Source organism: Ischnura elegans, chromosome 7, assembly GCF_921293095.1.
Source record: "Ischnura elegans chromosome 7, ioIscEleg1.1, whole genome shotgun sequence".
Taxonomy (NCBI): domain Eukaryota; kingdom Metazoa; phylum Arthropoda; class Insecta; order Odonata; family Coenagrionidae; genus Ischnura; species Ischnura elegans.
Genome location: NC_060252.1, coordinates 109,554,601 through 109,580,237, shown reverse-complemented (window position 1 = coordinate 109,580,237; position 25,637 = coordinate 109,554,601). Strand labels below are relative to the sequence as shown.

The window sequence follows — 25,637 nt, the reverse complement described above, 5'->3', positions numbered from 1 at the left end:
AAATACCATAGCAAAAATAATAACTCAAGTGTTTTTTATGTCAGTTTTTTGATCCTGTTTGAAATAACAATTTTTATTGAAAAAGTTGTTTCGTATTTGGAATGCATAATATGAAATATAAGTTTTATTATAGTTGAGAAGTTAAAGAAACAGTAAACTAAGCAATGAAAATGACTTTACAAGGTTTTACGAATTTTTGTTTTATTGCAGTCTCCCAGACCGCACGTCACTGATAGTGTATCGAATATTTCACATCACTGGTTAAGGGTTAAATGAAATCAGCGGAAATTCATGCTAGCTCGCAGCTTTAGTTCATCAGGCAATGGGTTTACTAGCAATGAGAAATACTTCCTTTATTTCACGAGCATTTTCTCGCTGATTTCCTTCAAGGCACCTTCACTAATGAGCACTAAATTTAAACTGCATTCTATCTACCTTCGTAGTAAAGCCAACTTGTTAAATAGACGTGCATCGACGCATCTAGAAAGTCTAGACGTCCTTAGCATCCTGATTGCATCTTCCTGTGTGGAGCAGAGCTACGCTTCCGACATCAACGCCTTTTCACTTTGACATTTTATTTCTCCCGGAAATTCGAGATGCGCTTGCACTGAGGAAGTAAAACACCCGTCACAGACATGCAGTCTCATGCAGCACTGTGGGCATTCAAAAGGAATTTAATGAGGGTCCCTTAATTTTCCTGCCTTGTCTTGCGGGTGGAAGTGAAAAGAATGGTCTTGAGGTCCTCTGGATATTGTATGGTCACAAATGAGTTTTAAAGGATTTGAAGTGCTTAAAGCTGAAACTTTAGGAGGAAATTTATTTATTTATTTCTTTATTTATTTATTAAATTATTCAAACACAGTCAAAATGGCATTTATATTGAATACAAAACAAAATCTGCAGCTTTAACAAATATAAACTATAAAAAACTATAAAAAGGATATAAAAAAGAAAAAAAAGGGATTCATGAGATGGCTTTTCGAAGCTGCCTCTTGAATGATCTGATGTGCATTGAAAGATCCAGGGAAGGGTGAGTAGTCGAAATGGTATTGAAAGAGGTAGGGAGTCTGTAAAAAAGGGATCTCTGAGAGAGAGAAAGACGGAATATAGGTTGGTGTAGTAGGTGGTTATTACGGAAGAAGCGGGTGGGAATGTGGAGTGAAAAGAACGGCAGCATATCTGAGGATCGGAACTTGCCATTTAAGGCATTTTAAATGAAGGAAATATCATGTAAATTCCTACGGGAGGATAGTGGGACCAATGATAGGGCAGATATTACTTCAGAGCGAGAAGAATTATGGAGGTGAGGATCACGGTGTCGGACTACTGAAATAAAGAAATTAACTGGGCGTTCAAGAATTTTAAGGTTGGAGGGACTGGCAGTAGAGTAAATAACGGAGCAGTACTCGAGAATTGGGAGAACGCAACCGGTGAAAATAGCTCCCATGGCGATTGGGTCGGTAACAGTGATGAGTCGATAAAGAACTCCCACGACTGACATGGTCTTGGATTTCATTTTCTTGAGGTGCGGAATAAAATTTAAATAATGAAGCTTATTTTCCATTTAGGAGTTAATTATAGTTTTCGATAATGCTGGATTACCCATCGGGCTTCGTGATTATTGGTATGGAAGTGAAGAAGGAAGATTGACCAAATGCATCAGGTGAATCAGCATTCGAATTTAAATGGTGTACTTTTTATAGTGAGGCTAGGATTCTTAGCAAGGGGCGGATATAGAGGGGTAACAGGGATCATGACCACTCCACACAATTGTATCAAAGATTTTTAATTTTTATTAGTTTTTGCATCCTTGTAAGGGTTGACGGGAATGTATATGCTAATGCATGTCCCAAACGTGAGGAAAGTTTGAGTTGTATTTATCTTAGAGCGTAGTACTCCCCATTGTAAAAACACCCCTTTCTCCCAGGGGTTATTCCTTACTCCCCGGTCCCAGGTCATGACATTCTCTCGCTATATGTGATGCTGAAACCGCCCATGTTCACACCGGAGGATCTTGTTTTCTGTACCCGGGTAAATCCTACGGGCTCACTCAATAGAAAATCCTCGTATTTAAAATATGGGCTCCTTAACATGACTAAAAACACACGTTAGGGGTTTATGATGTGTCATCCCCACCAACCACATGTTTCATGCTTGGTTGGAGCATTTTTATGTCCTTGCTCTAGAATTAGGAGAACGCACCACACCCGTCCAATTAAGCGTTTTTCATCATTTTTGGGCTGAATTTCTACTTAGGCAACAACGTTTTATGCTTAAAATATTCAGGTGTAAATTATCAATGAGCTTTTTCCATCTTATCACATTGTTCAAATACTGATATTGGAAAAAAATGGACCACAATTTCCGCATTGTCACCAAAGTACCTACAATAAAAATAATAAAAGTGAATAACAAAACGAAAGGTAAAAACTATTTGCTGGTAATGTATTAAAAATTGATTTTTAATTAGAGCTATATCTAATTGGCTGCATTGATAATAATTCATTCAGTTGCAAGAGCAATGTAATGAACGATTGACAGTGCAACTTGGACAATTTGAACATCAAAGGACCAGTAAAAACTTCGAATCATCCAAATATTTGAATTAGATGAATTCGAGATGAATCTACGCGGTAGTAACCCCGAAAACCAATCTGCTGAATGCTCACCACGGTGCGAAAGCCTACATAAGGATTTCAAACGTGAGAAAAACCTAAGGATGTTGACTGTAACGGACCAGTCCACTAGATCTTCAGCCCACTTTAGCTTTGCAACTAGTCAATTAACCAAACCTAAAGATACATGTTGGCCATTTCTCCATGCATGTTACATCAATTTCTCCATTGAAATAACAGCATTTTCTGGGATGAACCATTGCCACTCCCCTAATCATACGAAAAAGATGGCATTTCCTCTTTATGCTTAACTTGAAAAGATAATATCTACAACCTACGAAGTACGTTATCAAATTTTGCACCGAATCGCGAATATACTCAGTTACCACAGGGGAAGACTTGAGGATCACTATTAATATAAATAATGCCAATGAGAGGACATTAATAGATTTTTTAAAACCAACTATAGATATTTCATTGTATAAATTAACGCAAATCTAATTGAAAAGAAGCCTTCTATAAACTTTAGGAAAAATGTAGATAATAATGCACATTCTATGGACAAACGCAACTGTCCTTTGTTGAAACTTTATCTTTATAATAACATGTACGGTAAAAGGTTGTTGAAGTGTGTTGTACCTCATACCTTTAATTGTATGGCAAAGGCTTTATGTAATCTCAAATCTTTGGCCGACATTAAAAGAAAAGTGAAAGATTGGTTAATAAGTGATATTGTAAACTTGTAATTTCTTTATTTTAATCTGATATGTACAAAATATATTAAATTATCATAGTTTTGTTTAAAATTCCCTAAAGTTGAAGTTGAAACTTGTAATATAAATGCTATGCTCTCAATGTGCCACATGTTGTATTGAATAACTGGAACCTTGTGACGAGCCATATGGCTTAGAAGGACCAAGTTTGTATATACAAATAAAGGCAATTATTATTCTTAAATTATTATTAAATAAATAAAAAATGCATGATTTATCCATGGGGAGTAAATATTTTATTCATAAAAAATTGCGTGTTGAATGATTGTCTATATGATAACGATGTTATATTTTTCCGTCGCAGGCGGTCGCCACAAGTGTCGTGAGGAGTGGCCGAGCCCAGCGTCCGAGCGAGGCTTCAACATCTTCGTGGACGCTGCGCTTCTCGTGGTTCCTCTGATCGTCATGGCCCTCGCCTACTCCCTCATCGTCTCCAAGCTGTGGAAGGGCCTGAGGCGGGAGCTGGTGCACAGGCGAGGGGGCCCGTGCACCAGCGCGCACCACAACTGCGCAGCGAGGGCCCCAGGGTGCCGCCTCGCGACCCCGCGGCCCGAGGGCACCACCGCCGTGACACGGCTGGGCGCCTCCTCTTCGGCAGCGGCGCCGGGGGACGAGTCGCCGGCGACCGCGACCTCCACGCTCGGCGACGCCTCGTCCTCCATCGGACAGGGTGAGTGAATGGCAGACATTAGGTACAATGCATCATCAATAGGGTGGTTTCCTGTTATTATTTTTATTGCCTAAATCGAAAGATTATTACTCCTGGGATACGTATTTTTAGATTTTTAAATGACGATATCTATTTTTTGCGATTAAATGAAAAGTGAAAATTTTCAAGCGCGCGAAAACGCGACGGCTAAGTATCAATGCTGGGAAAAGCCCGTGTGACGTCATTCTGGTTCCCGCTGTCGCCGTGTGAGGTGACCTTGGGGCGAGTATGCGTGCGCCGCTGCGATGCAGGCTGCTAGCAGGTTGCAGAGTACCCTGCTAGCAGGTAGCACTTGGCTTTAATAAGTTTTATAAATACCGTATCAAACGAAGGAAACTTTCCGACCTTCGGCAATTTTAATAGGTGATTATTAAGAGATATTTCCCTGAGCTCTGTGCCTCATGCATGCATTGGTAATGTCAGACAATGTAAAACTCCTATCGTGGAGTGGCATCGCATGGGCGCCAATCTGGCCTTTTTCAAATGAGGTTAAAATTGACCATTCCCATTCGTCTAAACCGGTATTTCTAAAACCAAATAATTTGTATATTTTGAATAAGCTAATGGTGGGTAACGAATCGCAATCAATGCCTTTCGTTTTCTTTGATGAAGGAAACTACCCTATTGTGGCCATCGAACCGAGTATTGCTTTGAAGCGGTCTCCGGCCACTCGTTTATCCTACTAGCTGTTTTTGTAAGTCTTACATATTTATGAAATAATTATTTTGCGAGGTTACTTTGTGGGATCGTGACATGATAGACTGAATACTGTACTCGGTTATATTAAACACAATATTTAATAGGAGACTCAACCTGTTTTGACCTTTTCAGGTCACTATCTATAATTTAACCGTGAGAGGAGAAAGAGATGGTGGCTTCACCTCTTGAAAATGACCTCAAAAGTTCGAAACCGGTTGTCTTTTAATAAATATTGTGTTGAATACAAAAAAGTTTACTTTTACATTTATCTATTCAAGTTTTTCTTCTGTCACATATACATTCTCAAATTGCATTTTTATTTTCTATTTTTAAATATTTTAATTACAATATAATATATTTTGTTCAAAACCCAGATTTTAATTTTAATAATGATCTATAATATGCAAGTATTTTATGGCTTTGCAATCCTAAAACTTTCATTATACCATAGCCCTCGAACTTTCACTGTCCCATGTTACTTCTTTCGGTTCTGTTGTCGGTTATTCGAGAAATTTGAAACGCTTACATTTTTTTCTTTATCATTTCTCGCCTAGCTGGATTATAACAGTGAAGTATTTGTAAACTTTTCCATCTTTTTATTCGGTTGTTTTAACCTGTTTTTTCAACTCATTTGCTCTTTCAGTTAAAATATCATCATAAAAAATCATTTTCTTGTTTTGTAGCTTTTATTATCTCTTTTGCATGGCATTGTAGCATTTTAGTAACTTATCAAAATTAATAGTATTATATATATGTTACATCAAGGTTTTGTAATCTTTATCTGCGTTTTATGGTATTAATTCAAATTTTTTTTCATCTTTGTGCAACTTTGCGAGGCCGACTAAGCATATCAGTTGATAGTGAAAATATATCTTTATCCTTGACTGCAGTGAATATTGAGGTCACGTATTTTCCTTTAAAAATAGGAGGGTAATTTGTTATTTTAGTGAAATTATGCATCTTATAGTAGTTATATTAGTAAGAAACAGCTGGCTGGAATTCTAATGAACATTTTTGGAGAATGTTGGCTAAATAGAGGAAAAAACTGGCAGGAACACTCTTTTGCAAAAATTCTCTGCAAGTACGACGCAGTCCTGTGCTCTCCTCTGGAATGATGCTATAACGATGAACTCATACAAAAATCCTTTTGGACACTACGATTAAATATTGACATTCCTGGAACCTTACCAGCCCCCAATGAATCACACGTGGTTCCTTGAATCAATTTCCTTGCGTAGTTCCGACAAAAATGTCCAAAACAGACGCGACCTTGGAATACATAGGTTTTCCAACAGCGCATCGAGATCAAGATTAAAGAAGAGCGTGGCTCCTTTTCTTCACGCCGAGCAATATTTGGAAAAGAATGACCTCGCTGTAAAGGATTAGGGAAAAAATGCCATTTGGCAATTACGTATATTTTTCCTTAAATAGCTATTGGATTTATATAATATTGGCATACCTTGCGGTGGAATGCATATTAATATCAGCTATGAACCTTCACACTACTCTGAGAGTCGCGTCAGATAAGCTGCGTGCTCTTGAATTCTCTTTAACGATGTGTCTTCCTTACTTGGAATATATTGTGGCTCTATAATTAAATTTGCGATTTTATTACTTTAGAAATACATTTTGAAAGAAAATTCCTAAGTTAAGTCAACAGCTTAGCCTGGAAATGTAGCGGCATCAGACCTAATCCCTTTTTTCAGCGTTGAATGACATTGTGTTTGCTGGCAGTAGTTTTTAACGATTCCCAATGATATTGATTCTTTATCTAGTTTTAAAATACCTATTTAGTTTTCATGTATAATGACCTATATTAACATTTGCTCAGAATGTATTTTACCGGAACCCTAGCCATGTCACTATCCGCCAATTATTCACTGAACAGTTTCGTTACACCATTTATTAATCAAGAGCGGCTGTACCTACTAATTTTAATAATAATTACCTTACGGTCATAAAATAATAAAAAAACATAAATAAGCATAGCAATGGCTTTTTATAAATATGCCTTCTTTATTCAAACTATACCGGGGAGGTAGACCAAGGCATGTACATGCGGAATTTTTCATTGAATTTTCTTATTCTACGTTTTAACTTAAGAAATTTAAGACACAGGTCTTATAAAGCAATTAATAAAGTCAAACCCGTTCTTGGGGCAAGTTTGCACCACGATAGACCAATAATTGGTTTAAAATCTCGTGATAAATTCTATTTTATGCTTGAAATACACTAGGGGAGACAGTGGTGTATTGAATATGAAATTATCGATGAAATACAATGGTTTTAGTCCTGCTTGATATTTTCATATCGATGACCAAAAAAAAGAGGGGAATTGTTTTTGATTCAATCAATAGTTTATGAAAATAATTTGTTATGTACTAAAAATTGCAATTGCTTAGTTGCAATTAATTAGGATTTATTTATTTAATGAAATAGATGTAGTCTCTTAGAGTTAATAAAAATTAATTGGAAGCAATGTCGCACTGCCGTTTCATCTGTAATTGAACAGGAATAAATCCTATGTATATTTATTTTAGAAGAATACATATGTACATAACTGCAAGGAAAATATTTGATATCTCGCAATTTTTCAATGAGTCTTGCTCAGATTACAATATTATCATGATTCGTGTATACTATTTCAAAAAAGTTTCATTTCCATTCATCTTGCAAGAGTTGGAGCTTAAATTATGCGACCAAAACTTCTCGAGAACTGTATAATTGAAACGTATTATTCCCTCGAATGGCCCGCTTGAATAAACTATTCAAGGTGGGAGAAAGCGAAATGAGAGCACCCTTCAAAAAAAAACGTATTGAATACATTTTTACAAAAAGATAATTCGTCAAGGGCACTCAGAGAGGCGCATCATGGTGAGGTGGATTTGCAAGGGGCGTGCATGCATGCGGTGTCCCAAGCAACCACAATGATGCAACACTGCAGGAATTCTGGAACTGGGCCAATATTTTGGATGCAGGAAGCGAATGTGGTGTCGCCCACCTTTCGAAAAAAATGCGAAATCTGTTGTTGCGTCGTCACAAGCCGATGTTTCATTCCACGAAGGGCATTAAAATTCTGCAAGATGTTTGCGTGTTGGAAACGTATGCTGAGAATGGACAACGGATAGGGATTGCAACTGGGAACGAGAGAGGGAGATACTCCACTCATATTTAACGCGAAAGCAAAGGCATGCTCGTCATTCTGAAAGAAAATCTTAAAATTCTCCTTCACACCTTGTTGGTTAATAAACTCCCCATTGATTTATTGTGCTATGCTTTTGAACTTGCATTAGTTGGAATTAAAATCTTATTACATTTCTGTGTAGAATTTTTTTTCATGTTAGCTGTCAGTGCTGTGTGAATATGATTTCGGAATGAAAGTGATACCATGCCATTTTAAGGCTCTCTTCTTCATTTTCTTATTTCATTTAATTAGCTAAGTACATTGATATAAAGTTGTAGCTCATTAAGTGGCAAGGTGTTCCAACTAAGTAGAAACTGTTAATAATATAGTGAACATAAGTTTGCGGTAATTTATGCCACACGCCCAGCTGGGAACTCACTAATTGTAGGACCCCTTTTATTCTGATTTGCATTATATTTGGTAAATCTCATTGTAATATCTCCACCATTATTATCAGAAATAACTATCCGCGGTTGTTGCAACACAGCTCGCCCATAATTTATCCTATACGCGGATGTTATGCACAAACCTGCTGCTAGCTTTCTTTTACATTCTCTATCTCCGGTATCATGTATTTAATACGAAGATCTTCTGTGTACCGCTCTTCCCTTCAACTTTGCCTTCGATGGTCGTCTTTATCAGCCCTCCATGTCACAAATTACGGCCTATAAGTGGTCTCTTGTATTCTTCTTTATCTTTTGGAGAAAATCTTTCTTTTCGTCCACTCTTCTCAGGACTTAAGGAGTCGTCAAACAGGAGGGATAGAAAAACGAATGAAATGTAATTGATTACATGTCTTTAGTGAAATATGTAATTAATTTTGGTAATCGCTGAACATTTCCAGAAAATAGGAATTTCTGTAGCATATTTTGGTCATATTTTTAATATGAAGCAAATTATTTTCAATATTATGCCATTTTAATACAAGCGACATTCGGCGTGACCGGAGAGAACTTTAATCTGCTAACACGGGGGCCCCTGGTTATTTGGTTTCGTTCCAATAAATATAAACAAGGATATTTAAAACAAATTATTTGTACATACTTCTACTAATCGTTATTTTTTTTCATTTACGTATTCCTCATGACTTTAATGACCTTTACCCAAATTTACTATACTATTTTATTTTTATGACTTTAGTACCCTTTGATAATTGAATTGAAATGATATTTTGTCGCAAAATACGTCAGTAAAAATTGTTCTTTAGAGCTGAGATTAAAATCAATAGTGTAGGTCATGAGTGTGCCAGGCTTAGTGCAAGAAACGGAAGAAAACTCGCTCCCGACATTGTAGCCGAGAATGCGAGGCAGTGTGGACCCTCTCGAGTGCATTGTCTCTCTTATGCAAGAAACAAGATTTCATATTGATGGAACTCCAGGTAAATTTAATGAGGGTAACTTGCTTCTAGACCCATTAAGGCGTGTTTTCTTGTCTTGGAAACTGTAAAAGGTTATTAATTACTGCTTTAAAGCAATGGAAAATGGCTCTTAAGACAATTTCATCAAAGAATTCTCTCTATAACGTGACCAACCCCTACCTACTTTCGCGCATTCACATACAGCTCCATTTCACTTTGAACTCCTTGGGATACATAATTTTGCTCCTTTTGGCGTATCCATTCATTTCATATGAGTCTAATCTTCACAGTCTGAATAAATGCCTCACAATAAAATTTTCTTTAATGGCCCTTTTTGCTAGTTTTATTATAAAATCTATTACCTTCATATGTGATGTAAACTAGAGGAGCAGTGCATAATACCAGAAAATTTTCATTGTAGACTGGATCATATAACTTTGCTGTTACTCACACGGAGTTACGATTTGCACTAATGATCTGATGAGCTCCTAAATTCTTCTTTGTATTTAACGAAAACAGAATTTTCCACAGCTAATGCCATCGAACTTGGGTCACTTAGGGAGATGTCCACGCCAGCAAAACGAAGCACCTTCAGCCGGTTTGCATTGCACTTATGCTGTAGTTCTGGTGGCTTCAATATTACATAATTCTTAAAAAAACGACCTTATGGAGTGTAGTTTTTTACGTCCAAAATTCTGACTGTGGGTGATTAAATAAGTTTTTAAATAGCAATCTTAGAAAGATTATCGTACCGTTATGTGATGACTACGGCTAACAAAATAATTTTCCGATTTTTGTAGCACTCATAATATGGATAAAAACTTCTTCTGGGTTTTCGTGCACGTTGAAAACGTTTGTACCAACCGGGAACCCCGAACTTTGGCATACCGCGCACCGTTGTATGAGGGGAAAATTTGCTTGAAAATGTATTTATTAGCCATGGAATATTGTTTTTTATTTTCAAAATCAGCTTTATCGCTTGGATAATGAATTTTGAAACTTCGGAACAGAACGAGGCTGCGATTTACAACAAACCACAGTGAATTTACTACCAATTACGATGAAAGAGCATAAAACTCACGAAAGAGTATTTTCTAAAATTTTTCATTTGCTAACAAAGAAAGTTTAAGATCCGCCAATGATAATATTTATTCTCCACATATCATTTCTTCTTTCTTTTTTTAACTTTTTAACCAGTGAGGGTAGTTTTAAATGGTGGATTTGGCGAAATACCCCAGGGTATCGGTCCTCCTTATAGCTTGAACTTTCTTTTCAATTCTAAGTTTTTATTTTCCGGAAACCATACTGCTCGTCACCCAAATAATCGTTTGCCCTCATGCACATTGGTCTACATTCAATATTTTCTATTATAATACCAACCAGTATTTTAATACAAATCCCTTGAGTTAGCAATAGTGTGTTCGAGTTTCCTGTGGACGCAGTCATTACGAGCTTCATTGGAAATACTTTCTTCCGCATATTTTCAACCGAAACGGAAACTATGTGCATATTTTAATAGCCACATGAATAACTTAGGGATAATTAATTCATTTTTTATTACTAATCATCCACATCAAGCTCTGTGCTCTGAATCTAAAACATCTGGTACTGATATTAAGTGATTATGTCGATATTTTTAGAGTCGGCTTTAGTAAGGCGAAAGCTGACTCTAGGATCGGAAAATGTTATGGTATAACTTATGGAATTTAATTTTTTTTTCGTTCCGCGAATTTCAAGAAATTCCTCATCCAAATATATTATGCCTTCCCACCGTCCATTTGTGCGCATTTCTTTATTTTAATATTCTTCTAGTTTGTGTTATACCCTGACATGCGTTGCATCCTGATTTGTAATAATTATCGTTCATTTCATACATTGTATTGAATTGCTAATAGTTATAATTGCTAAAAGTACTTTATCGTGTGTGAGTGGTAGTGTAAAGGTTTTCATCCTATTTCAATCCGTTCTTATTTGTCGCTGCAAATTGCTTCATTGCCTGTCCTGTGCACAAGTTGAACGAACTTAGGGTTTTAGTGAATGCTCGCACAACACCCAAATTGATATTTGGTCCTATCCATGTCCACGATATCTCTGGTTTTGTAAATGCTATAGAGTTATCCCTCTACCCACGTAATCTATTTAATTTATTAGATGGCACAAGACCAGGCGTAATAATTTATGAATAAGCTTTTGAGTTACAAATGCGTTGCATGAAATAATTTCTCTATCATTTATAGCATTTCCTATGTCGCTTAATCATAGTCTACCTTGAATATAAAATACGACTACCCGTATTCATGTTAATTTTTTGATATTTTTTTCCTTATCTTGACCTTGTTTAATTCATGTTAAAATAGTTCTTGGAGTGTAGGTCAATGTATGTTATTAAAAATAGTTTTAGCCAACGTTTCTGTTTATTTTGAAACCTTCATCAGGGCTTAGTTTTGCACATATTTATTGATATATATACCAATAAATATGTTCAAAGCTAAGCCCTGATGATAGTTTAAATGAACAGAGACGTTGGCTAAAACTATTTTGCATAACATACATTGACCTACACTCCAAGAACTATTTTAACGGTTAATTTTTTGTGTAAACCTCAGAGTTACTCGTATATGAAAACATCTTTTGATATTCCTTATGATGGTTAAAGAAACATGGTCATTTTACAGTTCGTTTTCCTTTAAAAAGTGGGCAATGTATACGTAGAGCAATCCAGTTTTTTATAAGGATATCATCCTTGGCGTCAAATAAACTAGCTTCCGCTTTATCCTCCTTTTCTATATCATGCCTCCGTGCTCTGATACTCTCACATTTTCATTGATTTCGCAATTTCTTGCGTTCCATCATCGCGATTTGCATAACCTGAGTTATATAAATCTTTCATGTCGCCTCTTATTGCTATCTCATCTTCATAAATGCTTCGGTTCACTGCCCGAGAATACTTTTCTTATTGCCAATGCGATCTTTCCCGAGACGAATCGTTTCCATGGTTACATGGTTACCTCGAAGCATGAACTTGCACAACTCCGTCCCTAGTAGTATGGATGCGGTTTATATTCCAGTATTATTCCCAAGGGAAGAGCTCTCACAATCTCTTCGGTGGAGCTCTGAGATTCCTTTTTTATATATTCCCCGCAAGGAGGCGTGTTTATTCCCCTGATTTCTTGCCGTGGGTGGAAGGAGTTCATTCACTTGGTGGAATGGAAGGAAGTCGGTCGCTTTCTTACCTCTTGAATGGCGGATTGAGGATGCCTGCGTAGGTACGCTCTGTGCTTGAGAAAAGATTTTTGAAAAGGAATTCATGGGTATAAACTGCTTTTACGAAGGTTTGATAGGAGTGCGTATAATGTGGGTGGAATACTGGGCCAAAGGATGATTTTTTTGAGTCGAGTGTCTCTGCTAGGTTGTTAAAAGAAGCCAGAGTCGGATACTCAGAATGCCATAGAATGTTCGCAAATTTGAATGTGGATTTATTTTGCGTCTGGAGATTCCACCGCCAATATTCAAAATATACTAAATCTCAGCATTTTGCTCCAAACTTTTAGGAAAATAATATTTAATCAGATACTTCAAAGGCAGCAAGCAAAAAGGCTGACTTAAGAAAGAATGTTTGAATCATATTTTTTCCCAGCTATATGAGATAAGTACAGTGTTATTTTATTTCAACTACGTGCTTTCACAACAGTTCCTGAATTTTTTCCCAATAAATCGAAACGTGGTGCAGTTAATTTACCTACCTATGCCTTTATCCTAAAAGAAATAAATGTTGCGGCATTAGCTGTCAAATTAGGCAGGAAAGCAGCCAGTAAGGGTCCATACTCAAATGTGTGTCAATATTTTTTCTCTGACGCAAAGCCATTGCGTCAAATAATTTTCTAAAAATGAATAAAAACTCTCATACCAAAAATATCTCCCAAATAGAGTAAACTTTTTTTAAATTAAAGTTGATCAAACTTTCCTTTTTCTTGAGCTACTACCCTCTCACGGTGGAAATGTTCTTCTGACCTCTACACCTGAGTGGCAAAAATTATTATGTAATTTATTCAATTTTCATATTAGTACAAAGAAAAATAGAGTGCATATAAGCCTTATTTATACCAATAATAAAAAAGGGTAATTGCTACTAAAATTCTGCATTTCTCAGTGCCCATATCTCAGATCCTACTGGAAGAATAACGGAGAGAAAGATTCTGATTGGATACTTTTAAGAGGTTCCCGCTTATCTTGGCGCACTGTTTTTGATCGAAGAATTATCTCCCGTAATAAATTCAGGGTTCAAATCACGTGATGAAATTTCGGGAGGTCACACTTCTTATAGTATATATTTAATCAAGTGCCTGATGCCACCGTTACAATCTCTCTGCATTGCATGAAATATCCAATTGATATGCTCCAAAAATGTATCCCAAGTTACGGACAGCGGTCATGATTACGGAATCACCATGGGCTTGAAACTAACGATGGGTGGTGCTTTCCGCATCAATTAGTCAATGCCATACCATCAAAGAAATGATTCTATGATCAAAAGAATAAATTTCTTCGAAAATAAATCTTTGCAAAACTACTCAAAACAATTAAGAGCACCTATTTACGTTGCATGTGAATTTAGAATGCCTTCTTTAAGTACACTTACAATTAGTGGAAAATCAGGTACCAGGACGTATCCTCTAGATTACAATAAAACGTACCTTGTTACTTCTTGCTGCCTTTTTCCTGTATTTGGTCGTGCATAGCATATATTTTATGATTAAAAATATGTGAACTGTTCCATTCTGTTTTTCGACTAACAAAAGTAAATATGTAACTCATACTTTCTTCCCTTTGGGAATCAAATTTCACAAACTCACGATTATTTATTTTGTGAGCTTTACACCTAATGAAGGCTGCTCTCGTTTAACCGCAGGCAACATTTTATGTACTCAATATTCCTTTCAATACAATAGCATGCCATGGTGGTCACGTGTCAAGCGACGCCTTAGCTCGAGACGAGAAGGAGCGAGTCCCCGCAAAGTGTGTGGAAGCATCTCCCCCCTGCCCACCCACGACCACCTTCCAACACACTCATTTGATTTTCTCTTTTTTTTTTAGCTTGAGAAGCTAAACTCAACATTGCACACAAGTTTTAACACTAGCATGCCCGACCATTCCTAACACCCTATTACGCCGGAGTGGGTCATTTTGGCTCAATATGACTGTTTCCATGTTTTACTCAAAATACTCCAATCCTTCACGGTTTATTTATTAATAAGTTTATAAAGCATTTGGGAGGGTATTAGAAAATTTAATAAGAGGAAAAATATAAAAATTGTAGTTGTTCAACAATTTCAATGTTGTTTTGAGACACTAGCTTCCACAAATTTGTGAATACTTATCACTTTTCCTATGATGATGGGTTTTGGAGGTACAATGAATTTCAATGGAATCAGGTTAAAAAAAATTGCGATAACAATTATGACAATAAATAACACCGTCGCATTGAATACAATGGAAAAGTAGAAAGGCTTCACATGGATTTCATAGTCTGGGTCAAAATGAGCCATCAGGGCATGGCAGGTATAAGTGATGAGAAAAAAATAATAATATCATTCCTAACTTTTTGCACAGTGGTAAACCAAACTAAATAGTTAAAAGTCATGAAATATGAGTCTAAAATTTTTCTTCCTTTCAAAATAATCAACACTAATATTCTTTTTTGGGTCAAATTGACCCAGCAGGGCACTCCAGTGTTAAAGTGAGAGGATGGAGAGAACAACGGTGATGATTCAAACAAAGAGGCTGAGAAAGTGCTGAAAAAATAAATGTAACGATTTATCAACACCAACTGTGTTATGGGATGGCTATGCTTTATGGGATATTTTTGGGCAAATCGAGCATAATTTTTTTTCTTCGACTGCTTTTTTGAGTGCGATAATCTAAGTTCAATTCGTTTTTTGAGACAAATGTGTTTCAAAATGAGGCTAACGTAATCAGATTTAACATGTATTAGTCCTGATTGACTTTTATGACTATTGAAACCAATAGCTAAACCTAGTAATCTTTACTAACACTATTTTATTATAGGCTTGGATAAAAGAAGTGAGTAAAATACTTATTTAAGAATTGGCCATATTTCAGTTCCGGAGGTTCAAACACAAACATTAGTAAACTTCGAGTTATCAATGCGTTTCAAATTGGAGAAGAAGAATAAATCTTAACCGCATGTAAATGGGTTTATCATCTGCTCCTGAAAACAAGGTCAGTTAACTTTTAATGGCTCATTCAGTTAGAAGAAGCCTTTGAGCTCGGCTGGAGTTCATCAAATAGGAAATATCAAATTTTTTTGGGTAAATGAGTGAGGGGGCTAAGAAGTTATAATGTTTACAAGGGGAGTAATAAACGAAAACAAGATAAAACACTATGAGACTAAACAAACACGCTCTCACTCACGCACCTCGCGGATTTGCTCCAAGGACCAAATGTCCGCGTAGGACACTCGCACTCACTCACACAGTTTGTGAAGCTCTCGCTTACGACAGTGATCCACTCACACTACAGAAATAGGCAAAATTATAAAATTAAGAAAAACACGCTCTCACTCACGCGCCTCGCGGATTTACTCCAAGGAACAAATGCCCGCGTAGGACACAAGCACTCACTCTTTCACACAGCATTATAACTTCTCACCCCCCTCTGCCCACCAAAGAGTACGGCCCTGGGGAATTAATTTTCTTTCGACTAAAGGGTTGGTATTTTAAGTAATATCGAAGCTTCGAGGAATATTATATAACTTATTGAGCTAAGATTCGAACTCCTTTTTTTGCTTTAGCATATTTGAGGGGTTCGTGCATCGTGATCGCGTAACATTTATTTATTCCCACCTCTTTGAATGTTTTCCCGTGAGCGATGCTTTTGGAAATAGCTTTGATCATGCTTCCCGTCATTTATAAATGCGCAGAATTAAGTCCATGGGGAAAATATTTTAGAAGTTTAGGCATGACGGTGCATAAGTATTTGCTATTCAAATAATTTTCCTCGGAAATTGTGGCGGAAAATTCATTAATGCTAATTGATCTCCAGGTTGGATGTTATTCATTACCGATTTGGCTCGTGAGTGTTCGCAGCGTCTAATTTTGGAAGGATTATATGATGAATAATCATTGAGGAGTAAACTTTTTATCAGTTACGGCTCACTTCGCATTTTGCCAAATTTTAATTCATTATTACAGCTCTTAAGTTCAAAAATGATCATATTTAAAGTTTCGTTGCACATGGCAACACGAAATGTGTATTTTATCTGAATAATTTCGGGTGTGCAGTGATGTTGAGGAACTATCATGTCCCATTTCATCGTAAAATATTCTTGAAATGCATTTACTGATTGATACGTGGGCATTAGATGCATGGAGGTGAATTTAATGGCATGGGCAAGAGAAATGGCCAACGGAGCACAGAAGCACACAACACACAGAAGAAGGAGCACAGAGTCTCAGCACAGAAATCAAATTTCGAGCATCAGTGAATAATATTGGAAGTTGTTTTGGATTCGGACGGCTCTTGCGTTAGCTGCGTCATGGAAGGCCGTAGAACACTTTGGCACGTAACTGAGGGAGCATTCATTGTCATTGAATGCATGAGAAAAATATCAAGGTTCGCCACGAAACTATAATCTAACACTTCCCTCAATAGAATTCATTTTCTTATTTCAAAACTGTCAACTGCGCAACCTCACTGACTTTTGCTTGGACTCTAGGCTTAGGCTTCTATTGTCCTTTTTCATTGATAGAAGAAGAATGCTCATACTGTGACTGTATGTCGATTGCACGGTTTATGTGGCTTGAACGAAATATGTTGACACTATGTTCATCTACACCTACATCTACATAATACCCCGCAAGCCGCCTAAAAGACGTATGGCAGGGGGTGTTGGGACAACAGCCGTTTACAAATAAAAAGGAAGTGCTCTAAGGAAATTAGGACTATCATTTACTTAAAGCCCTTTATGGTACGGGGGAAAAACGAATTCCCATATCTATCGGTTCGGAAAAACATCTCTCTTAATTTATCGCTTCTGTCGGACCGGGAAATATAGTGGGGCTCCAATATTATCTTATCCTTGTTGCTCTTAAAGATATCTATTTTCAATTGTTCAAGCAATCTAAGGGTAGCGCGCAGCCTCCGAGTCTCTAGCGGCTCCCAGCCTAATTTGATTAACATCTGGGTAACGCTGTCTGTACGTCGGTAACAGTTCTTGACAAATCGCACGGCTTTCCTTTGTATTTTATTCAGTTCGCGGATTAAGTCTTTCTGCACCGGATCCCATACGCTCACTGCATATTCAAGGTTCGGGAAATAGCACCTTTCTTTTACTTTCTCATCCGAAAAGATCTATGTTCAAGAAATGAGTTGAAGCACTGCATGACCACTTTTTTTTTATTCACTCGGCGGCGGCCGTATCTTTACGTCGCCCACAAGCGCTCGCGAAAGTGCAAAAATATGATGTTTGCTTATGAGTAGATGTGATATTTGCATACTTATTCAACGTTTGGAGGTATTATCTATGAAAATAATTCCTGGTAAAATATTGAAGTGATATATTCCTGAATATTCTGGTGGAGAGGTGCCTCTTGACTGTAGGATCAATGAGACCGTTTCAAAACCAATGGAAAATTTGATCAAGAGCCTTATAGAAGTCATTTGCATTTTGGAAAAAAGAATAAGCAGATCCAAAGGAATCGCTAAGGAGGGGATAATGGTGTAGGGAACAAAAATATATTTAATTTATGGTAAGTAAAGCTTTTACAATCTTTTCATTTGGCTTGGCTGGAGGTTGGATTGGCTTATCCAAATTTGATGACCGTTTGGCATACATTTATCTCAAGGCATCTTTCCCGTGCTTAAAATAGCCGCTGAGCTTTTTCTGAGAATTTATTTTGATATCGTCGTCTTAGATCTTTCGCCGTGCTGATTTCAGAGAAAGGGTTCGTATTTAGTAGCAAGAAAGAATAAATCTCAAAAGAGAAGGTGGGAAACAGTGCCATCCTTTCAAATAAGTATCCAATGTAAAGTAGCAGAATAAAATCCAAGAAGAAATTGCATACATGCGACATGACGCTTTTGCAAGTCGAGATTGAATTAATCAGCTTGTGAGATTTGATTAGCATCTGCGACTTTTACTGGCCATTTTTATCTTGATCTTCGTAGGAATGATAGTTATTTTGGTATAACTTACTCACAATACATACTTTAAATCTATGTTTAGTTATTTAGATATTATATGTGTTCTTAAAAAATTTTAGTTTATAAATTATACAGATACAATTGTAATTTGTATTTGAGTGGAAATAATGGATAGTTAATAATTGTATCTTTTCGACTATCTGTGTATTGCTAGACCAAGTAATTACTATATTTCATGCTTGATAATCCATTAAAAATCAAGATTCATTATTCCTTTTTGAAATAATATACATTCAATTCCGATGATGCGACCATCTCCTCTTTAGTTGTGGATTGAGCCGGACTCACTCGGCTAACCTGCGACATTTATTTTCCCCTTTTAGACAAAATAGTGGATAAAATTGGATGTACCCGGTTAGGAATAATAATTTTCTATCCAACTTGAAAAGGTTCCTCGTGTAGTGACATCATTACTCTGCCATTCTGCTTTTCGCACTATGGGAAGCTTGTTAGCGACATTTCCCTATATTCTCTCCCTTATACCTTCGTCGTTAGTTTTCATCCTTTAATGAAAGCCTCTTTTTCTAAAGTAATTATCATTCTTATCCCTCAGCTACTGGGTCCATTTTCGCCCAGGTGGAGAATAATGACAGGGCTCTTAATCGCTTCATCCGGGGCTCATTATGGAACGTTGACTGGAGCCAAGGAAGAAATCGATGGAGCGAGCCCTTTTCCCTGCTTGAGCGTTATCGATTGAAACCCTGTGCTTATATTATGAGTTGTCCCCGTAAAACTGCTTACAATGCAGCCCTGAAGACTTTCCGAAAAGCGGCTGATATATGTTCTGCGCGAAACTGAATTAATGCATGAAAACGTATTTGTATGTTAGCCAGAGTAAGCATGAATGGGTACTTTTACCAATACCGTAAAATTCACCTGTTATCAGAGTCAAAGAATGAGAACAGCCTTCTTCTTTTCCAGAGGTGGCCGTTGGGGCTTAAATATATCTTTAACCTTGAGTGATATATTCTGTAACTGGAAAAATGATGTAGTTACGTTTGCCCAAAATTAACCAACGTGACAAGTTGGTTCGGTATGCATTGATTCAGCACTTCTGATCATGTTGCAACCTTTGAGGTCAAATTTAGCTTTAGTAAATTCGTCGGACTGGTGAAATTTAATAATTCAGGTTTGAAGCTACTATGTGGGAGGAAAGAATCTGTGAAATATAGTGAATAATTATTCAAACCTGAATTATTAAATTTCACCAGTCCGACGAATTTACTAAAGCTAATTTTGACCTCAAAGCTTGCAACATGATCAGAAGTGCTGAATCAATGCATTCGGAACTAACTTGTCAAGTTGGTTAATTTTGGGCAAATGTAAGTATATCACAATGGTTCAACGTCCACGAAATGAGTTATTTCGTAAGTTTATTTATGGTATGTATAAAAAAGGTTAAAATTTCTTGAAATGAATAATTCAATGTTATTTTAATGAATTTCAGTGAAATATCGTTAAAGTACATCCTCCAAGAAACGATAGAAATAAAATTTACTCATAAATTTTAAAACATGCTTTTCTCTTAGTAGGTTCTTCATTATCTGACAAAGCAAATCGAGATAATCACTCTCTACGTCCTTGGAATTGCACTTGAGATCAGAAATTTTGCAAAAAAAACTTGATAAAATCCAGGTAAAAGCAATAGAAATATAAGGGTCACGCCTGAAGAGCAATTTTGACATGAAAAGATAAACACAAAGTTTGCAATACTATCAAAATATCCATAGTATCATAAGCATCGCTACCTATTTACCTTCAATAAAGTGTGATTTCAATGGAATTTCAAAGAAAAAATGCAAAATATGCTCTTAAAACTTGATTTCAATCTCCAGATTTAAAATAATAGCGCTCGTTGATTTCGTGGCATTCCGTTCTCTAACTTAACCGTTTTACACCTTTGAATGACATCTAAGCAGACAATTTTTTAAACATTATTTGCGGAAAGTGTTGCCATTGTTGTTAGAGTAACAATGGAACTTTCTCAATCCGTTGGTCCGTTAATTTTCTCTCAGCTGATCATTCGGTCATGTTCCACAAAAATTGCCTAATGGATGTGTTTTACCACGGGCATATTAGAAATTTCACGAGCCCCTCAATATAGGCGTCTTCTGCTCCTTCTCACTTGAATGCCCGCCTTCTACCGTCTTAATATATGAGACGAACGTGGTGGTCAGAATAGTAATACCCTTCATCCGTTCTCAATTTCGGAGTGGAAATGCATTTTATTTTATATTCTGCCTCTCGCCTGTAATTGCGGATCGGCTCCTGGGGTGGAGAGGACCGCGTCATTCCCCCGTCATTAGACCTCAAGGCTCCTTGAATCGAGTTTCTGTATTTCCATTGTGGCACGGCGTCAAACTCCAGATCGAGGTCCGAGTGGAATAAATTCTGCTCCCATCAATGGGCGAGGGAAGTGAGTGTCTCAAAAGTAGGGCGTTTGTTATTTTCATCGCTCCCTGAATTCCCAAAAAGAATCCATGGATTTTGCTTTCAAAGCTTTTCTACCCCATTTGTTTCAAGGTCAGAACCCCTAAAGGACCAGAAATTGCCCGGAATAAAGTTTTCAAGGTGATTTTTATTGGCTTCGTGCCGCGGAAGAATCTTTTTCGGCATAAATATGGAGTAGGAAGTAAGTTTTTTCGTGTTACGTGAAGAATATTCCTTAGAACTTTGAGTGATATTTAAAATTCCATGATTTCCATTTCCCTGCATAAATGAATAGGTAAATTAATTTTATTTTGAAGTTCATTGTAGTATATACTCAAGTCTTAAAATAAAGTGTAACCCTGCTATAATTTTACCATCGGTATACCTATTCAGATACGTAATTATTTATTTTATGTATTTTTTTATGAAATGTTCCAAAATTATTTGCCAGACAGTCACGTTATGATGAAATCCCATCAGTAATAAAAAATCTTTACCCTCGCTCGTGGCTACGGATACTCTGAGAGGGTAAAAAATGCATACGTACCCTGTGCATTGTACTTTCAATAGTTATACTCCTCGATAATTCACCATTTTAATCCTAGTTGGAAGCAATCTACAACATTTGATGCTTGAAATAATGCGGGGTACTTCTAACCCCGAGAGTTCCTATACAACTAGCAAATCATCCTCATTCACACAATTCCCACGTTCTCCAGCTTTTCCTTATTAAATGTATGTCCCAATTTATTCCACGGCTGAATAATCTTCTCCTTACTGTCAATTCCTGTAACAAAATTCCGTAAACTGATATTTTCGATAGTTTTAAGTGAGTTGTAGTGGAAAACTTATTGAGTCGACGAATAAAAATTTTATATTGTATTTTCCACCTCTTTTTAATGCCAAAGGTTTCTAAAATGACGATTTTTTACGTATGTCATCAACGTAAGGTGAACTTCAGACCGATATATAGTTCCATTGCGACAAGTAACCTCGATCTCGTACCAATGCCGTGGGGGGAAGAAGGTACAAAGGGGGTTTTGGACCGACTTGAAAAGGGCAATGGCAGGTTGGTCCAGGAGAAAAATAGGAAAAGTGTAACCCTAATGGCACTTCTGGAGACATTCTGGCTGAAATTAAATTAAGAGAATTTACAAAGAACAAGCTTTTGCCATCGTCTTAAAAATTTCAGGTTGTATAAAATTGACCCCGGGCAATATATGCCTGTGGCTACCTCAAACTTACCCTTGTATTTTCTCAGTTGATATTAATGAACTTTGAGGAGCATACGAAACATATAGATATTTCGAAAATGTATATGATAGTGAATTTGACTAGTACCATTTAAGTAAATTGGCTCCTATGTTTTTTTCTGTATGGACCAAAAATTTGCGAGCAAAAACTTTGACTAAAGCTAACTAACTGAAAGCATTTTCTCGATCACGAACGACTGACACCGACTTCGACCGCGAATGATCGACGGATGGCATTAGTCGCTAATGCCTCGTTCACATTACGATTGGTCCAGCGATTGTCGGAAATATCATGCATTCACACGACGATGGGTGTTAAAACCTGTGCCGCCCTCTAGTGCTGACATCTAAAGTGAACGGGAAATTGACGGTTAGCAATGCTGTTGAAGTCTGCAGGGACAATATATTACTTACTTCAAGTGTATTTAACGAATAATTTTTCTTCTGCTCATATTCTTCCTTCCTAGGACAAATCCATGAAAAAAATAGAGCGAAGAGAGTTTCACGAACTTTTTGTCTTCCTCTTGTCGCTTCCGTTTCCAGTCTCCCAGCGCCTAACAAATGTAAAGTGGCAATGATCGGAACTACGTCAACTATTGTCAGGACATGCATTCACACGGCTAGTTCGGCCAACTATCGTCAGGACGATTGCTCGGACAATGGTAATCTGAACGAGGCATAACGGTCAAAAACATAGTGTCGTTCGTCGGAATGAATCCATTCATCAAGAGAATATACAAAAGATATCAATTGCGCATTTTAGTCGCTCAATTTCGACCAATATCTAGATGCAGGCGAATGATGTGACATTTCTTTCCTACTTTCACTGTAAATTGAATAATAGCGAAGTTAACGATGAGAGATACGTCTCCAAAAAAACAATGCAACCGTCGAGGAGGAGGTAAGACTACTCCTCTGCATCTGGGCGAACGCACACATTCGTAATCAACAGCTCCATCATTTTACTTATCTTCACCGGCTTGAAAACACCGCGTTTAATACTTTGAGTGCCAACCGGTTTTCCAGGTACTATGCCAAAGGTGCCGAGGCATTTTTGCTGATTTTGCAGTAGGTTAGGAAAAAAAATAGGTCTAAAAAACAACTAGAGGTATGTATTCAAAAACTTGAAGAAATTTTTATTATGTGTGGTTTCACCTTTGGATGTATTATTTGACGAATTTTTGGTAATATGAGTTAATTTTTTATAATGAAAAGGAAATAGTTAATGTTAAAATGAAATGAATACTGACAATTGAATTATTAGTGAACTATCAGCATCTAAGAGAGAGACATAGCAGGAGGAGCGCTATCGCGCTCCTGGCACTTTTCGCGAGAGATAGGAGAAGCGTGATAGCGCTCTCCGGCACGGTTAAGGCCTTCAAAGCGGAGAAATCAAAAGATATTTCAACTTAAGATCATGAAAAACACCCATGTTTTCGATAGGGATGGTTTTCCCAGGCGGGACTAGATTCCACCGGCTAAAGAAATGTCGAATCTACAGCATTGCCCTATCAAAAGAACCTGGCGCAGTCCGGCGCGTAAAGGATGGTGGAAAAGGTGGTGGAGCCGTGGTAGGGGTGAGCGGAAAGGACGAATGGAGGGGGGAAATACGCGAGAGAGAGAGAGTGAGGGAATGGCGGAGGAACCGAAGTACTCATGAAAAAACTTGTAATTACGTGATGACTGCTGTGAGTGAAATACAAATGGACCCAAGGACACACCGAAAATCACAAGACACAGGCACGAAGCACACACATGCAAGTTGATAAAATCAGCCATTACCGAGACCTACCCGTAAAACTAGGGAGGAATTTCAGCCGTTGCCGTGCGATAAGACGGAGCTAGAAGGTGAGTCAGCCCTTACTTGTAACGTTAGTGTTTGTGGGAAACACGAATGGTTTGCTGTTTCTCACAAAACAGCCTTCCTCTCCCGTTCACAAGCATTTTTAGAGGCCCGTGACCCAAACCCCAAGATTGCTCACTGCGCGATCTTTTGCGAGTTCTATACCAGCAGTTCCCAGGCGGTCACCCATCCAAGTACTATTTGGGCCAGGCGAAGCTCAATTTCGATGATCTAACGAAAACCGGTGTACCTATTCAACATGGTGTTGCCGTCGAAAACTTTCCTCTTGCGATGCATTGTTTGCCCTTGCTCCTAGCTGTATTTTGGAAACGTAGGTAGTCCCTTTAAACTTGTGCTACCATTTTAGGCCATTATATCAGCACCTTTTCTTCACTCTGGGTTCTTCAAATGGAAGCGGCATTGTCTGGCATTGTCTCTCAGGCTCATAGTTTTGGCTGAAAAAAGATTAAGAGTTTATATTTGAAAAGCACTTTCTCTGTCCGTACAAACTACGATTGAAATTTCCAATCGTTTGCTCAGTGTACACTGCGTCGCCGGTAGCAAACTCCATTTGATACGCAATCGACTTTTTTGTCAACTAATGACTTTAGTCTTTATTTCTGACTGAACGTTTTCTGATCACAATCAAATAGACGATGAAATAAAGTCATCTAAAACTTGTCGTGTGATATACTCCTCGTAGAATTAAAGGCCACAATTCCTATGATTGGATGCCAAACTCGCGTATGTTTCTAGTCTATTCAAGCTGTAGATAATTATTTTTATTAATTCCGAAGCAATATATGCTACTAAGGAGACGTGTGAAAAAATAAATCCATAGCATTAAATTGGTTTAAAAAACTTCAAGCTTTGCCTTCAAAATACAACTTTCCATTTACAACTTCACAGATTTTGAGAAAAGAATTAGTGACAGCTTTGAAGATTGTAAATGATGACGGCGACCGAATTTTGATCTCGAAAAACTGAACTTAGACAACTGAAACTTTAAAAGTGTAATAATGGGATATATATCATTTTTAGCACTGGAGAGCATTAAATAGCTGATTGTGATTGGAAATGAATTGCTGGTATATCCGAGAAATTTATGAGAATCTGTTACTTCAGTGTTGGAACCTTTAGGTTACTTTTAGAGACTTACTGATGCTGCACTTAAAGCCTTAGATTTACATTTAAATAAAGGAATTATTTAAAATAAAGGAATACACTGCAACGTTAGTGCATTTTAGTGCTTAAAGTCAATGTCAACTTTAGTTCTGTATTGGTTAGAAAATTTTATTTTAGGAAATCGTTTGCCGAGGCAGTTATGCGCGGTTTTCCTATTTAAAATCGAAACTCTTTAATCGCTCTTGGTGAAATCTGACTTGTGACGTGAAATTGACGAGAGAGCTTTCAGAGGACCCAGGTCTTTGTTTACTTTTTAAAAGTTTATTGTTTCCTCAGTAAGCGATTGAAACACTAGACTGCTAGTTAAAATTCATTTGGAAAGTTTTAAAGCGTAATAATAATTCGACGTAAACATGATGACTTTATG

At 37.2% G+C, this 25,637-nt stretch overlaps 1 protein-coding gene across 1 annotated transcript in view; it reads left to right on the top strand.

Moving 5' to 3' along the window:
* LOC124163065 (trissin receptor-like) overlaps positions 1–25,637 on the top strand; it is a 319,914-nt gene that overhangs the window by 163,800 nt on the left and 130,477 nt on the right. The window contains exon 4 of the mRNA XM_046539851.1: positions 3,693–4,058. Within this exon, the coding sequence (XP_046395807.1) occupies positions 3,693–4,058 (366 nt within the window). The remainder of the gene's footprint in view (positions 1–3,692; positions 4,059–25,637) is intronic.